At 36.8% G+C, this 18,149-nt stretch overlaps 1 protein-coding gene across 7 annotated transcripts in view; it reads right to left on the minus strand.

Annotated features, from left to right (window-relative positions):
• Positions 1 to 4,758: 4,758 nt before the first annotated feature.
• Positions 4,759 to 18,149, minus strand: part of ProRS-m (prolyl-tRNA synthetase 2-like protein, mitochondrial) — a 70,752-nt gene continuing 57,361 nt past the window's right edge. For all 7 annotated transcript variants that reach the window (XM_069826632.1, XM_069826633.1, XM_069826634.1 and 4 more), the window contains 2 exons: positions 9,262 to 9,477; positions 4,759 to 5,082 (listed from right to left, as the gene is read on the minus strand). In XM_069826632.1, the coding sequence (XP_069682733.1) occupies positions 4,777 to 5,082; positions 9,262 to 9,477 (522 nt within the window). In that variant the 3' untranslated portion in view covers positions 4,759 to 4,776. The remainder of the gene's footprint in view (positions 5,083 to 9,261; positions 9,478 to 18,149) is intronic.

Genomic DNA, 18,149 nt, shown 5'->3' on the forward strand with positions numbered 1-18,149 from the left:
AGGTTTCGTTTAGAGAAATACAAGTTTCTATGATGCTCCGTTCTCTCAAAACTGCGTGTATAATGATACACCAGCTGTAGTCGTGACGTCACAACTCCAGGTAATTCACTGCGATTCTTCCTTAGAGCTTCACTCAGTAGCATTTCGTACGGAGAAGCAACTAGTGTCTTATTATTTTATATATAAGTTTGTATGCTAATCTATCGGAAATGCCTCATTGTTGTGTTTTTGGATGTTCAAATACTACAAACACAGATCTTGGAATAAGCTGTATTCATGTATTTCCTAATCGCCAAAGATCACCAATTAGATTCAAAGTGTGGGTGAATTGAATAAATTGGCGTAATTTCGAACCCACCTGGAATTTCGTCATTTGTTCTGAACATTTCACTCCAGAAAATTGTGAAATTACATCCCAGCTTAGAAATGAACTTATATGTATCAAAACAAATAGACCGGTTTTAAAAAAAGTGCAATCCCTTCTTTAAAATTGAAACAGGATGAAATTAATGGACGTCATCAAAGTCAGAGAAAGACTGGTGTATATGTAAGAAAGAAGATTATAAAACAAGCAATAGACTAGTCATTTAAAAGTTCATGCAGCAAACTTTGTGAGGCAGTGAACGAAGAAGCAGGTACCAGTGGTATCCAAGAACAAACAAGTGATGATGCCAATTTAAACACACATACAATTTGGAATGAATTAGGTGTGCAGTGTGGGCTGAGGAGTGAAATTTTCAGGGGTATTTCAAACTGTGAAAGTGAGGAAGTAAATGATATGGATGTGTCCTTTTGTGAAACAACTAGTAGCAGTAGTGACGAGTGCACTGACTCCATAGGAGAAGCGGTTTTACCGAAATATAACAATTTACAAATAGACAAGAGTGCTATATTTTTTATTGTGTGGGAATGTTTACTCTCTCTGTCCGCCTTTTGTCCAATAAAAATTTCGATACAAATTTATCAGTTAAAACTTTGAATTTGTTTTAAAAAAAATGCAGGTTCTAATAGGTTTTTGAAATTGATTACTTTTTTCTGATCGAGTTATCACCCTAGATCATATATACCCCAGATAGGTCGGCCTTATAGGCTTTGACATTAACAACTTTTGTCAGGTTTACTATACTGCCATCTAGTTGTTACATAAGGAGTCACGTCATAATTTCCATTTGAATTGCATTAGCAACTATACTGCCATCTTGTGTTTGTTTATGGCGGACGGGTGGTGATCCTGGCGGTTGTTCTCTTCAAAGTGCAAACAATTTTAACATAGCAATGACCTATCTGTTACATATATGATCTAGGTTATCACTAACATTGAAACAATTATAAGTGGCCAACAATACTGTATGTTTATTGGAGGTAAAGTTATTAAAACCATATAAAAGTACGAAACAATTGGTAAAAAGAAAAGTAAAAACTAAGATAATTTTTTTAATGTTCTGAGTGTTAGTTGCAAAATATAATAAATTGTGGTGAATTTTTTAAAGTTTCTGTATTCATTGTCAGGGTCGGGGTATTCGTGATGAATTTCTTTTATTACGTATGAAGGTATGACTTTTCTGTTTCCTCTTCCGAGGGGATTCCAAGAATTAATCCAGTAAACAATCTGTCTGTATGCTACACAAGGTATATTCCTGTTATTTATCTCCCATAACTCTTCCCTTTCAAAATTAGTCTCCATCCTCACCATCATAAAATGCCTAGCAGTATTCAGCGTTTCTCTGTTTAGTATAACAGAGTGAAATGCATTATGAAATGTGCTCAAAATACATTCAGCACTTTCCTTTACATATCTTACCATTGCACTTTCACAGCAACAGAAACACTTTTGATGAGTTACTGAAGAAACACATTCACCACAGACACACCAGTCCCTGGTTCCTAGCCAGTCTGTATTCTCACTGCTTTCTTCCCGTACTCTTACAATTTCACCTTTCCTGGGCTCAAATTGATATGGCCTGATTCCAGCCATGATTCGTGGAAATAACTATTTCATATAAGGCATGACACCAGAAACTTACACTAATAATAGGAAGAGACTGACGTGGGAAGAAGCTTACAATTACCGTATAAGTCCAGTTGCGGCCACGGCATACTCGCCACAGTGGAGTTGTGACATCACTTCTGTAACTCCGGGAATTTTTAACTGCGGATTGTCGCTGTTCTACTAAACGTATGATGCTTGGGTTTTCACAGAAACTAATCTCTCTGTTAGAATCATTTTCTACTTAAAAGTGCATCTAAGTTGACAAGGCCTTTAGGTATTTTTAGGCTAAAAATTAAAAAAATGTTAATTTTGACACATACGAGTATTTGGTTATTCCTATGGGTCCTTCTCCTTAAAAATTGTTATGAATTTCTATCTTTCTGTACACATTTTTTTCAAATATGTTAAGGATGATGTTAAATAATTGTTGAATGAATGCAATAGAAATTGTGAATATATCTAGTGCTTTGAGTGTAGTTGTGTGTTGTGTTAACTAATGCTGAGTTCTTGGCAATAAAGTTATTAACTCTCTTGCTCTCCAATATTTCTCACACTGTAGAGAAAAATATAACCATTTTAATGAAGGCACCATATTTCTATATTATGGCAGTTACAGCACGAACACTTAACCTTCAAATTGTTGGACGACCACACATGCTGTTGGTTAGCGGATCCATATGACTTAACCAGGAGGATGTCAGACAACTCCACCAACCACATTCTCTCTTCATCACTTAGGGGACACTTAAGTATGCCATGGCAGGTCAGCATGCTGAAATGGCATTTCCTCCATTTTTTATGAAATAGTTATGTATAAGGGTGGATGATGATGACCTAAAAATCTACTTAAAATGATATTTAAATATTATTCACCGCACTCGCACTACAATTTCTTAAAAATTAGTCACCTTGTTTCAATGACTGCCCTGCAAATCTCGGAGAGAGGAGGCAACTTCTTGGAATTTAGCTAAGATAAAGGAAAAGAATATGCAACAAAATGAAGGTTTTAAGGAAAAACTATAGATTTTAATGAGGGTTTTTGTTACTAGATCTTCCAGATGAGGGAGTGTGAATAACAAAGCAAATTGTGGGTGCAGCGTGCATTCTTGCATATGTTAAAAATACTGTCTACTACAGTAGACATCCCTTCCGAACCATGTCCTTTCCAGGACACGGTGAAAGTTTCCCCCCTTCCAAACATAAATTCTAAAGACACCCTTGTACTGACAAAAGAACAGTAGCGGTCAAAGCCCTCACTTAAACGAAGCTGTTGTCAAGCATTTTATATTATTTCTGTTGTGTGAAGTGAAGCCTTCAGTGGAATGAGAAATGGATTTACAGTCTGTTCCAAACTATAAAATTCAAACTTCACTGTTATTCACTTATTCAGTAGGTAATTACTACTCACCTATTTGCTTAGAAAATGATTTAACGACCTATCAGTAAAGAAGAAAGTAAAATGCATTCCAGATGATCTAAAAGCTCTTGAAAGTATTAAAAATGACCAAAAAAAAAAGGCTGAAAAAAATATAAAAATGACCTATTAGTTCAAAAACGTCAAAAAATGCAATATAAGAAATTACTTTTTTACGTTGATATTAACATAGAAAGGATTTCTATATTAATAGGCATCGTCCTAATGTGAAAAATAAGATGATGACTTTTCATCAACATCTGCCCCCTAGACTTATGTAGCTGTGACTTGTTCCCCAGAACCTCGTTTGTTAAAAACACATTGCACTATGGGAAGGAAAGGAGAATTGAGCAGGAGAGATTGTGGAAAGCACTTCACTACTCCTTTCGTAAATATATTTAAACACAGTATTGTCCTTTAAAAGATAAATTCTTGGAGCAACAGTAACAAATATAAGTGACATTTGGAAGGAAATTAAACGCAGAATAAATATGGGAAATGCCTGTTATTGTTCGGTTAAGAAGCTTCTGTCATCCAGTCTGCTCTCAAAAAGCTGAAAGTTAGAATTTATAAAACAGTTACGCATATTACCAGTTGTGAAACTTGGACTCTCACTTTGAGAGAGGAACAGAGGTTAAGGGTGTTCAAGATTAAGTGCTTAGGAAAATATTTGGGGCTAAGAGGGATGAAGTTACAGGAGAATGGAGCATTGTATTCTTCACCCAACATAATTAGGAACATTCTAGTTGCGACACTGTTATTCCTGGCGTGACTCCTCTTCTTTGCTTACACTTTAGGAAGTGAAGGCTCTATAAAGTCTAGGTAGGTAGTATCATTCGCCATTTTTGTTCTTTCGTTACCGAGTTACCAGACAAGGAATCTATTTGCCACACCATTAAACATTATCATGTCGTAGCTACTATGATAATAAATCAAACGCACTGTAATTGAACAAATATCTGGGCGGCAAATAATGACTTTGTGTGCTTTCTGCGAACGCCAACGAAAGAACAAAAATGGCGGGCGATTATATTAAGTATTTATCGAGCCTTAGGAAATGCATAACGTCTTCAACAGCGAATCACGAGACGCACATGTTTAAATGTAGCCGACCTGCAACGTGATTGGTTGCCGGAAATAAGAGCAACAGGACTATAAATCCAGACATTTGAGATGGGCGAATCCAGAAATGCATATAGTGTGTTAGTTGGGAGGTCGGAGGGAAAAAGATCTTTGGGGAGGCTGAAACGTAGATGGAAGGATTAATATTGCTCAGGACAGGGACTGATGGTGAGCTTATGTGAGGGTGGCAATGAACCTCCAGGTTCTCTAAAAGCCAAAAGTAAGTATACACTTATACAAACCAGTAATTTTAATTCATTACTATATATTCACTGATACACTGTTTCAAGTATTCTATTACAGCAAACTCATTTTGAGTGGTTTCCTTGGCCATCAAAATATCATGTACTTCAAATTCTGGTACAAGTTGCAATGCCTTTCTACCTATCACAACAATGAATGGATAGCCTACTCTTCGTGACTCAAATAAGCGCTTACCAATTGTCATATGACACCTGTCGTCAATAATCACGTTATTTCTGAAAACATCTATTGAATTCAGTTTATGATAGAGTTCTTCTGCTAAATGAGCTACTTCACTTTCTTTACTTCCTTCCTGTAAAATAATAAAGCTTTAAATTAATAACAGCACATAATGAGAACTACAGTACATGGCATATACAACTTACCAGCATTATAACCATTGTAGTGTATGTGTTTAGTGAGGAGATTCGACTGCTCTCTCACATGGGAAAAAGACGAATTGAGGTAAATGGCAGTGATTTAGGCCTTCAGTCCCATAAAAATAATGCGCAGGTAAGAGGTAATAAAAACCTGTTAGGTTTATCTTACCCTTTATTAAAACATATCGTTGCTGGGCCTCCAAAATCTGCTATGTGTTTTTACAAAGATTTTGCAGTAGAAAGAAAAAAGCATTGCCGCTTTTAATTTCCGTGATTTTCAAAGCTACTTTCGCTCATTCATTCATAGTGTTCTGCCCAAGGACAGGTCTTTCACTGCAAACCTGGCATTCTTCAGTCTTTCCTATTCTCTGCCTTTTTCTTTGTCTCCTCATATGATTCATATATCTTAATGTCGTCTATCATCCGATATCTTCTTCTGACCCAAACTCTTCTCCTGTTCACCATTCCTTCTGGTGCATCTTTCAGTAGGCAGTTCCTTCTCAACCAGTGACCCAGCCAATTCCTTTTCCTCTTTTTGATCAGTTTCAGCATCATTCTTTTTTCATCCACTCTTCAGCTTCGTTTCTTATTCTGTCTGTCCACTTCACACGCTCAATTCTTCTCCATATCCACATTTCAAAAGCTTCTCTTCACTTCGTTGTAACGTCCATTTTTCTGCCACATACAATTCTACACTCTACACAAAGCACTTCACTAATCTCTTCCTTAGTTCTTTCACCAGAGGTCCGCACAAGATGCTCTTTTTTCTATTAAAAGTTTTCTTTGCCATAGCTATTCTCCTTTTGTCTTCTTGGCAGCAGCTCATGTTACTGCTTAAAGTACACCCCAAGTATTTGAAGCTGTCTACTTGCTCTACTGCCTCATTTAGAATTTGCAAGTTTACCTTCTTTACTTTCCTTCCTATGACCATGGTCTTCGTCTTGTTGGCATTCATCTTCAGCCTTTACTGCTCACAATTGTCATTTAGCTCCAGTAGCATATCCCTTAGTATCAACTCCTCTTCTGCTAATAATGTCATATCATCAGCAAATCTTATACACTTTATTCTTCTTCCTCCTCCTATTATTCTGCCATGTTCTGAAAACAGTTCTTCACTAAATCCTTCAAGTAGATGTCGAACAGGGTAAATGATAAAGGGCATCCTTGTCGTACTCCTCTCCCTATTTCACTTCCTTCAATGGCATTTAAGTGTGCTTAAATGCGACAGGTTCATGTCAGTAGATCAGTAGATTTACTGGCATGTAAAAGAACTCCTGCAGGACAAAATTCTGGCACATCCGGTGACGCTGATATAACCTCTGCAGTTGGGAGTGTCATTAAATAAAACATAACAACAACATATTTCACTTCCTTCTGACATTTCTTCTCCTAATTTCATAATTTATCTTGTAATCACTGAAATTATATCGAAAGTAGCTTTGAAAATCAAGGGAATTAAAAGTGACAATACTTTATTCTTTCTCCTGCAAAATCTTTTTAAAAACACATTGCGGATTTTGAAGATGCAGTGACAATAAGCTGAAAATAAGTCCACCTTTCTGGATGCAAGGAGCACATCAGTATAGAAAATTCTGAAACATCTTCTGCAACTCTCTATCTGTAATTTCACTCAGCACTCGCCTGATTTTATTCTCTGACCACTCTCTCATGGGAAGAAAATGAAATGCTGAGCTGCAGTGGTGAATACCTGTGTCATTTCTAACTTCTTGAATGTACGCAAGTTATGGTATAACAATGGTGCGATACAGTATTCAACAACGATTGATTGATTGATTCTTATCTGTTAAAGAAGAAATCTTATGGCAATTATGACGTAAATTTTGACACTGTTTCCTTGAAGCTACAGTCCCTTCAATGTAATGAATAACTAAACTGTTTAGAAAAATCTCGAAATCAATTTTTTGCAGCATAATAATGCTTTCCTTTCGGTATCTTAAAGACGGCAGCTGGTTCCACTTACAACACAACGCACATAAACTCTTCATGTGTGCTACGACTGATTATAATGTCAGTAGCCACCAGTGTGGCTCAGTCGGTTAAAGTGCTTGCCTGCCGGTTTGAAGTTGCACTCGGGCGCGGGTTCGATCCCCACTTGGGCTGATTATCTGGTTGAGTTTTTTCCGAGGTTTTCCCCAACCTTAAGGTGAATGCCAGGTAATCTATGGCGAATCCTCGGCCTCATCTCGCCAAATACTATCTCACTATCACCAATCTCACCGATTCTAAATAACCTCGTAGTTGATACAGTGTCGTTAAATAACCAACTAAAAAAAATAATATCAGTAAGTTGTACATGCCACATACTGTACGAATATAACACAAGGAGCTATAATGAACAGAAATGTAACCTCTTGGTATCAGATTTGCTTTATCTATCAACAAAATGGCCAGAAGGGCGAGCTGGCTACTTCCACATTATATTGTCAATGTACTGAGATTTAATACGTTTATTTTTATCCCTATATTTACCATCAGATTTAAATTTCAACAACTGTTTAGAATGTATAATTCTAATATTTCGGCCGAACTCAAAGTAAAATAATGGTTCTTTCAAAATACCATCCCCTCTCGCTATTAATATTGGACTTGGAACTCCCAGAACTGACACATGCAATTATTGCGAACTCATGTATTATTTTGTTTTCATATGCAGCAAGTGCAGACGTTTCCTCCTAACCTGGCCATGGGGGAAGTTTACAGACACATAGCATTCTATTGTCTCTGTGTGATTGACTTGGACATCAAGTTCTTTGTCTAAAATGAGAATCAAATAGGGAGTGAAGCAAATGAAGTCGCATTAGCCATGCTTCTTTCCTCGACGAGGTTGAATTTTAATAATTCCATAACATACATTCATCTTTTTGCTGATCTTCACACTGTACAGTAGTGGCAAAAAACCGGACCGACCCTTGTAGCTGATTTCAGAGCCTTGTTCACTCCAGAGCATCTGTGCATATTCCTTGGATCCGAAACCACCTGTGCAGTTGAACAACAGCCACGCAGCTGGTTACTGTCTTTGTCTTCATTGAATGGCTCAGGTGCTTGGGGCGCGCCGCTATCATGCAAATGGTCGCAGGTGGAGTGAACAAGGCTCTGAAATCAGTTACAAGGGTCGGTCCGGTTTTTTTTGCCACTATTGTACACTTAACGGCAAAAAGAATGAGCTGGCGACAATTCGCTCTGAACTGAACAAGGCTCTGAAATCAGCCACTACTGTACATAACATATCTCCATAAGAAAAAGAAGAAACATAGGATAGTTATGGGCAGAAAAAAATTCAGTGTACACTGTATTTTAGGGATCTTAGCACGTTACTTTTTTTTTGTTCCCGAAACTCAAGAGAAATAAGCTCTGAACTTCTCACCATCCACAGAATTGTGCATTTCTTCCAATTCACCAGATTCCAGTCGACACTGAAATGGATCTGGTTGCAAGGATTCTTGCAGCTGTTGAAGAGGTGCACCAATCCCCTGGGATATATTAGAGCATATGCGACAGTCCATGGTGCATTGCTGTACAGTTTGTACAAATCTTGGCAGTCGACATTTTGAACAGCTGCTTCAAACGAAGTGAATAGTACACAGTGTACAGAACAGTGAAGTGTTTAACAAACAAGTATGCGTTTTGTTCGAAGGTTTGTTTCACTACTCATGTAATTTTTGTATTGTTTGTATTATAGTTTATGATATTACAGTACCTACTTCAGAACTTAGTTGAATACTTTTTAATTTTTCCTTTTAATCTATCAGAATCCATCTTATCACAACCCAAACGACATGCTGCAAGTAACACATCAACAACACGTTACTCAGTAATATGTCACTGGAGATCATAGGTTCCTTATATCAAAATACTCAACTAACATCCCTGAACAATCTGTGAAAGTTTGTCGATAGAGTTCTGGTTCACCCTGTATATTAAGTTTGGGAGAGCTTTGCCATATTCGACATTTGTGTTGATTCACACACCCATTAACATGAAACGCAGCCTCATCCAAAAAGAGAATGTTCAGATTGTACAAAAAGGACTCATTATTTTTTCCAGAATCAGTCTCATTTTCCAGTTGCTGCATTGTGTTTAAGTTATCATACCTTTGGTGGAATAATGCATATGATGAATGGAGAAAGTGCAATGGGCCATCTTATCTCATCTGGCAAACAAAGTGCTTCGACACCTGCAGCCAGAATGCGAGTCATGCCTAGGCCATAGCTCCCCATCTGCAGCAGGTCTGGCTTTCCTGCTGTTGTTTTGAAAGTTGCTTTCAGAGGCTGTGAGTACTTCGTGCCCAGCAGGAAAGTGTGTCCAACCTATATACAACAAAGCATTACAAGGTTCATAATGTTAATAAGCCTCAGATGTACTGGCTTACAGTGCTACTAGAGATGGGGTAACTAGCAGATAGAGGTGGGCAGGACATGTAATACGCATGGACCCAAGTGAACCTTGCAAAAAAATTGTAATAACAAATCCGGGAGGTCAGAGAAGACGAGGTCGACCGCACTTGCGATGGATTGATGGAGTGGAAGAGGATGCCAGAAAGTTAGGGTGCAAGAATTGGAAGGCTGCTACACAAGATAGAGACGGATGGCGACAATTACTAAGGGAGGCCCAGGCCCACCAAGGGCTGTAGCGCCAATGATGATGATGATGAGAGATGGGGTAAAACATGATTTTTCACTCACTGGTGAAGCAGTGACAGCTCATTTTCGATCACGGTGATTTTAACCAGTGATCCAGTGATTAGAGGCGATTTCCAGTTGCCAGTGATGACAACGAGAGATCAACTGATCACTAGTAGAGCAGTGATTTAGTGAATGGGAGCGATTGGGAGTGATTTCTCACTACAAAGTGCGAGCAATAAACTGTTTTGAAATAATATTGGAGAATGTGATCTTATGGGTCCTTTGACAGTGAGAGAAAAAACAGAACTAACTCAGAAAAAGCATATTATGATGAAATTAGACACGTTAGTTGAGGTTATTTGCGGAATTTAAAAATAAAAATATTTAACTTAAATATTATCGGTATTATGTAATTTTCATTTGGCAGCATATAATTATAATAAAGATGGTAAGTGATAGGTGTGGTTGAACAAAGAGATACTTGTAGCCTGCATTTTTACATTAACATTAATAATTCTAGCCTCACCCTCCATTTTATTCACACGTTCCACAATTATTTATTATGGTTAAACAACTAAAATACAGGTAAATATTAGTGGTAATTCTCCAGGAAATCTACATCCAAGAAGGCAAAATTTTCTTTAACTTAACTGGCTTTCGTGATATGTATATAGTGATAAAACTCGTGGCTTTAGTTTGCAGGTACAGTACCAATACTTTCAAAATAAAAATCTTTTGATGCTTGGCAGTATATTCTAGTGCGCTGTTGTAGCCCCCTTCTTCTGGTTTTTTAACGACGGTGCATCAACTATTTGGTTATTTAGTGTCGATGGAATTGGTAATGAAATTGTATTTTCCGAGATGAGATCGAGGATTCATCATAAGTTACCTAACATTCACCTTACGATTGAAAAAACCTGGAAAAAATCTGAACCAGGTAATCAACCCAAGTGGGAATTGGACCCATGCCCAAGCGCAACTTTGGAACAGCAGGCAAACACGCTACTGTTTGAGATATGCTCGTGGCTCCCTTCTTGTTACTAGGCCTAATTAATTTTTACTTGAATGAAAAAAATTCTGACTTTTTAATTGCGCTTCTGTAATTTCACCATGCTGACTAGTGAAATTTTTGCCTCACTGGTGAGCCACCATAACATTTTTAAAGCCCCGCTAATCTGCTAATTACTAATATAACATGGCAGTGGTCTAGACTGTGACTATAAATTAAGATTTTATAATAGTATAAGTTTTTTGACTTGTTCCATATTCTAGCTGTAAGCATGTATGAATACCATGGAATGTTAATAAATACAATACAATACAATAGAAAAATGTCGTTTCCCTAGTAGGCCTATTGCTTTCATGGATCTCTAGTGTTATATCTGAAACAAGTAGGGGCAGAAGGGCTACACAACAGTGAATTAGAATATAGCTACACTACAGCTAACGATTTTTAAGTTGAAAGTGTTTGCGGCTGCAAAGTAAAACCACTGTTTATGAATATATTTATCTCACAGGAGTCATAAATTGGTAATTCTACATAAAAGCTACTCTTGCACAATTTTTATAACCCCTACAGAAGTTAAAAATTGTCAAAACTTTAGAATCTTCAAAGTCTCCTGGGATGGATAAAATTAGTTCTTAAAAATGCACCATAAAAAGTTACGCCACATTACTAAGTTCTTCAACTCAGCATTGAAATTTCAATATTTTCCTTCACCACAAATCATTACAATCTTAAAAAGAACAAAAATTCATGTAATATCAAGCACTTCAAAAATTATTCAACAGGTGAAAGAAGACTGCAAATAAGACATTGAACTGTATGTTGAAATCACTTAGGAAATAGTGATACGTTACAGTTGCTTATGGTGCAGTGAGTAAATCACCTCTTGATCACTGTTTCACTGGTGAATGAATAGTTCACTCACTGGAGTGAAAGTGATTTTTTAATCATTAGTGAAAAATCGCTGCTATAGTAGGGAGCAAAAATATTGGCGGGTCGTACATAGCACATTTTTGCACGTACCACCCCCTACCACCTGTCCATTGGGATGACTGACTGGCAGTGTGCCGATGCGTTCGGGTGTAGTTCTTTGCAAGCCAGTCGTTGTGTATTGAGAGAGCAGTCATCGTAGCTGTTGTCTGTTCACTGTGTACATATTCAAACAGTAATTTTCAATACTAACAGTGAAATTGCTTCTGTGCCTAGTTGAGCGACATGTCTAGAAAAGGAGCAGATACGCGGAGCCAAGCGAAAGGAATTATTTATAGTGTTTACGAATACTTAAAAAAAAACTTTAATTAATACAACAAATTAAAATTTTCGTAATATGATTGAAATTCTGGTTATTAAGAGAATGAGGAAAACAGGAATTAGGTCACTATAAGTTTAAGTGAAATATTTTAAGATTTGATAGTATATTGGCAATATACTCATTGCAGTGAAGTAAAAACCATTATTATATTATTATTATTATTATTATTATTAAATTTGCACTGATGGATTTCATTTAATATAGTATTACTAGCCATTGTTAAGTCAATTATATCATATAAAATAAAACCTGGGTACAGACACAATACTATTTACAAATTATTTACATCGTCAACATTAGTGATTTTACTCATGGGACTGGCTTCATCTTTTCTTGCAACCCTTGTCTTGTTCAAAAGATCTCTGGTCACTGCTGTCAGTTGGTCACCTGCTGTGATTCTTCCTGCCGGAAGATCCCTGTTGACTTTCTTTGTCGCAATACCAGGACCGCTGCCATCATTTTTGGCCTCATTTCTGAACAGCTGGAGCCATTCATCACGACTTCTAGTCTTTGTGAAGCGGATGACAATAGGACGCGTCTTCCCTGGCCTGGATGGTATGCGATGTGCTACGCTTACATCATGCTGCACCAATTCACTACAGCCTATGACTTCCGATATTTGGTCAAAGACTTCATGAGTTGATTGTTCATCGATCTCCGGAACTCCAAATAGCATTATATTGTCTCTGCGTGTGTACTGCTGCAGATCACTCACTTCCTGTTTGAGATGGTCATTTTCTTGCACTAGCCTCTTCATCTCCTCCTGCGTGGAGTTGAGTTCATGTCTTGTGTGCGCCAATTCTTCTCTAAGACTGTCTAACTTGGAAGATATGAATTCAACTGATTTTCTTAGTTCATTCACCTCAAAATACGAATGCTATTCGATATCATTATAGTAGTTATAAAATCATGTCGCATATTGTATACCAGTAGTTGGTATGATAACAAATGAAGTGTTCACATGTGCTGTTGTTTAATGAAATAATTATAATGCTGCGCACAGAAATTACACTAAATACTGACACACAGACAGTGTTTATATATAAACACTATTTCGATGTTACAGACTTTAGGTTACGTAACGAGGAGTGAAAGATGTTTCGGAAGCGACCCTTCGAAGAACGTTTACAGCTAAAGTAGGGGTGGAACGTGGGTTGGGTAGTATGAAGGAGTATACCTCCATCCGCCAATATTCCTGCTCTCTACTATAGTGAGTTTTTCCTTCCATCTGTAAGTGCTAGTAATCATAATGCTGAGGATCTTTAATTACATGATTCTAAAACATGTGCAGGTTATGAAGAGCCACCTTTCGCTCCTTCCCTTTTAGAAATGTTTTACGAAACTCGAATTTACTGTTCATATTGCTTTGACTATAATATGTAGATTCCCATATTTCATTCTTAAGATTTGTTTCAAAATTATCTAATGATTCCCCATTTACAATTCTGAATCTCACTTCAGTTGGTTTTTTTTGATGATGTATTAATATTTATATTTAGAAGTTGAGCATCATGACCCGAAAGACCATTAATTACTGGGGTTGTTTGAGATATACTGTACCTATTCTTTTCTAATAAATATGTTGCCTATTACAATAGCTGAATCCTTGTATTCTAGTCGGAAAGTTTACTGTGTAAAATAAATTGAAAGATGCTAGCAATGAATTTAGGGTAGTTGATCCTTCCTATTGCTTTCTGCTAGATAATCGACACTGATGTCTCTACAAATAATACATTTACGTTTCAGTTTATGTAAGTAATCCAGTGTCTTTTCTAATAAACTGATAAAATTTTCATAGTCTCCAGATGACGCTCTATACAGAGTGAACCATAAGTAATGACATTAATTTTAGGGGTTATGAGCTGCTGCCAGGTAGTCAAAAGAAGGATAGCAATAGCAACGGAAGCTTTTAATAGAAAAAGGATCATCATCTGCGGACCTCTAGAAAAAGAACTAAGGAAGAAGCTAGTGGCATAGCATGAAATTTTGAGCAGGGGAAGCTAATTCAAGTTGTCTTTCATGCAATATGAGAAAACGTATTACAAAAATATAGTCTTAAGATAAATAGTAGTCAATGTCAAGTTAGCAGTCGAAGATTGGTTGGAACCTCGTAAGTAACACCAATAAGGCATGACCTCAAATGGTGCATAGTAAAATATGATTTCACAGTTTACACATCAAATAGACACGTATAGTATAACAGTAGCTCACTCCCTGTCATAGTTAAAGGAATCACAATATTAACGGTCAATAGATACAGTACGTAAGTATGCGCCTGTCTTTTGGTTGTGTCCTTTATTGACAGCAAGGGAGTCGGTCATTTGTTTTTTAGATCACACTTTTGTTCGTAAGTCAATCTTGATAATAGAATTGTCCTAAAAAATTCAAGTAAATTGGTGTCAGGAACTGTTATTTCACTCATTATTTATTATATCAGCCACAATGCACACTAACACTTCAACTGAACACAACTGACGAAAAGGGATAACTCGGAAACTACTTATTTTGAATGTCAAAGCTAGCTTCCTGTGAGCCTTGCGACCAGGGTAGTCTAGTTAGAAAGGGATGGAAAATCTACGGGGTGGGTTTCACAGAAGAATGAGTGTAAGAAACCAATCTGCTTGGAAGCTGGTGTGTGCAGGCTTCTTGTTTACTGCTGCATCACAAATCATCCTGAGCTGCCGCATCACAATATTTAACGCGTAAATATAAATTCTATTAAAATTAATAAACAATTTTGTCCATAGATTGCAGGTTTATTATGAAATTATTATTAACTGGGGAAGCTGAGCTTTTTAGCTTACATTGACGCTACGCCACTGGAAGCTAGTCAAGTGCTTTGTGTGGAATGCAGCATTGTATGAGGCAGAAACATGGACATTACAACGAAGTGAAGAGAAGTGACTAGAAACTCTTGAAATGTAGATATGGAGAAGAATGGAATGTGTGAAATGGACAGACAGAATAAGAAACGAAGCTGTGTTGAAAAGAGTGGGTGAAGGATGAATAATGCTGAAACTGATCAGAAAGAGAAAAAGGAATTGGTTGGATCACTGGCTGAGAAGGAACTGCCTACTGAAGAATTTTGCACACTTGGGGGTGGAAGATCTACTTTCAGCCAATGTTGAAGTATAGTTCGTGGCACTCTATATTTTCTTTTTTCGACAGATAATAGGCTTACCTTCCTTTCTTTATGCTCACATACAGCTTTCTTGAGTGCGTCCTGGTCATATTAATTTTCAGTTTTCCTCTTGTAATTTCGAACCATTTTACCAGTAATAAATAAGCTTAGATAACTGAAATTTATAATTGTTTTAAATTACTTTAAATGCCATAATTACTTATTTTATATAGTTAACAAACAATACAGAAACCTTATATTCTTCTTTCTTTCCATGGGGCAACATGGGCAGCTTATTGCCGAAGTTGCCCCAATTGGCAGGAAAAAATTTATTAATCAGCACCCCTATTAGAAAACTCAAATATCTTGGAGCAACAATAACAAATATAAATGACACTCTGGAGGAAATTAAACACAGAATAAATATGGAAAATGCCTGTTATTATTCGGTTGAGAAGCTTTTGTTATCTAGTCTGCTGTCAAAAAAAAATCTGAAAGTTAGAATTTATAAATCAGTTATATTATTGGTTGTTCTGTATGGTTGTGAAACTTGAATTCTCACGTTGAGAGAGGAACAGAGATTAAGGGTGTTTGAGAATAAGGTTCTTAGGAAAATATTTGGGGTTAAAAGTGATGAAGTTACAGGAGAATGGAGAAAGTTACAAAACGCAGAACTGCATGCATTGTATTCTTCACCTGATATAATTAGGAACATGAAATCCAGACGTTTGAGATGGACAGGCCATGTAGCACATATGGGCAAATCCAGAGATGCATATAGAGTGTTAGTTGGGAGGCCGGAGGGAAAAAAGCCTTTGGGGATGCCGAGATGTAGATGGGAGGATAATATTAAAATGGATTTAAGGGAGGTGGAATATGATGATAGGGACTGGATTAATCTTGCTCAGGATAGGACCGATGGCGGGCTTATGTGAGAGTGACAATGAACCTCAGGGTTCCTTAAAAGGCATAAGTAAGTAAGTAAAGTATCTCCTAAAGCCACATGTTTATCATCAACATATCTCCTAAAACCAAGTGTTTATCACTATCTCCTAAAACTTCGTGTTTACCACTATTTCCTAAAACCAAGTGTTTATCACTATCTCCTAAAACTTCGTGTTTACCACTATTTCCTAAAACCACGTGTTTACCACTATTTCCTAAAACCAAGTGTTTATCACTATCTCCTAAAACTTCGTGTTTACCACTATTTCCTAAAACCAAGTGTTTATCACTATCTCCTAAAACTTCGTGTTTACCACTATTTCCTAAAACCAAGTGTTTATCACTATCTCCTAAAACTTCGTGTTTACCACTATTTCCTAAAACCAAGAGTTTATCACTATCTCCTAAAACTTCGTGTTTACCACTATTTCCTAAAACCAAGTGTTTATCACTATCTCCTAAAACTTCGTGTTTACCACTATTTCCTAAAACCAAGTGTTTATCACTATCTCCTAAAACTTCGTGTTTACCACTATTTCCTAAAACCAAGTGTTTATCACTATCTCCTAAAACTTCGTGTTTACCACTATTTCCTAAAACCAAGTGTTTATCACTATCTCCTAAAACTTCGTGTTTACCACTATTTCCTAAAACCAAGTGTTTACCACTATTTCCTAAAACCAAGTGTTTATCACTATCTCCTAAAACTTCGTGTTTACCACTATTTCCTAAAACCAAGTGTTTATCACTATCTCCTAAAACTTCGTGTTTACCACTATTTCCTAAAACCAAGTGTTTATCACTATCTCCTAAAACTTCGTGTTTACCACTATTTCCTAAAACCAAGTGTTTATCACTATCTCCTAAAACTTCGTGTTTACCACTATTTCCTAAAACCAAGTGTTTATCACTATCTCCTAAAACTTCGTGTTTACCACTATTTCCTAAAACCAAGTGTTTATCACTATCTCCTAAAACTTCGTGTTTATCACTATTTCCTAAAACCACGTGTTTATCACTATCTCTTAAAACCACGTGTTTATCATTGTCTCACAAGTCTGTGAAGCAAAAGAAAACTGTGCGTTCTTTGGTGTAGTTTTCCTGGAGAAATATCATAGGAAATCAATGGTATTGCCTATCTAGTATGGACTGAAATAATATTATTATTCTTACCTGAGAAATGTCTTGTGTATTGATTGTAGCTTTCACTTTTTTTATATGTTTGGCTTTGAATGTGATTTACTAAGTCACTTCTCTTTGCACCTAAATTGATATTACATGATTTACATTTCGCTTTTGTTACCTTCACTAACCGGCTCTAACCACTTTTTAAAAATCCTCTCCACTTAATCATCTTGCAGAGAATAACTGTTTTCTCGATTTTTTTTCTCTTCTCGCGAAATCTCACCCCTGTATTCTCTCTTCTTCTTGGGTGTTGAACAGTCAGCTTTCGTAGTGTACACAATGAACTTCGGTACTATAAAATTTTACACATTCGATGCATGGCAGCAGATCACAATCACTTATACAACGCAACGTGGCAAAGCCATTATACATCTACTGCTACTCGTACTTCCAAAATGGACAAAGTTCACTAATCATTCACTTCCGCATTGGTAAACAGAGGACTGGCATGTAACTGTGAAGACTTAGAACATTACTGAATCCTGGAAACCTGCACAGGCAGAAAATAATATTGTCAGGCTACATAAAATTATTTTGAGTTGCAGTTTTATGCTGTTGGTTTGTCCAGACCATAAAATTATTCCTTCTTAAAACTGTTATTTGATTGGTCAAAATTCTTATTGAGGGAGGGACTCCAATGCAAAAGCATTTCTGATGAAGGGATACTTGGAGAATAATTCAGCATGTTTTATGGTACCTCTGCATGCCTGTTTAAGGAAACAGGGACTCAGGAAACTCTCTGCGAAACTTTTAAAAAGTCCAGCCAGCGATCTAGAACACACTAAAGG

This window comes from Periplaneta americana, chromosome 5 (assembly GCF_040183065.1).
Source record: "Periplaneta americana isolate PAMFEO1 chromosome 5, P.americana_PAMFEO1_priV1, whole genome shotgun sequence".
NCBI classification, from domain to species: Eukaryota; Metazoa; Arthropoda; class Insecta; order Blattodea; family Blattidae; genus Periplaneta; species Periplaneta americana.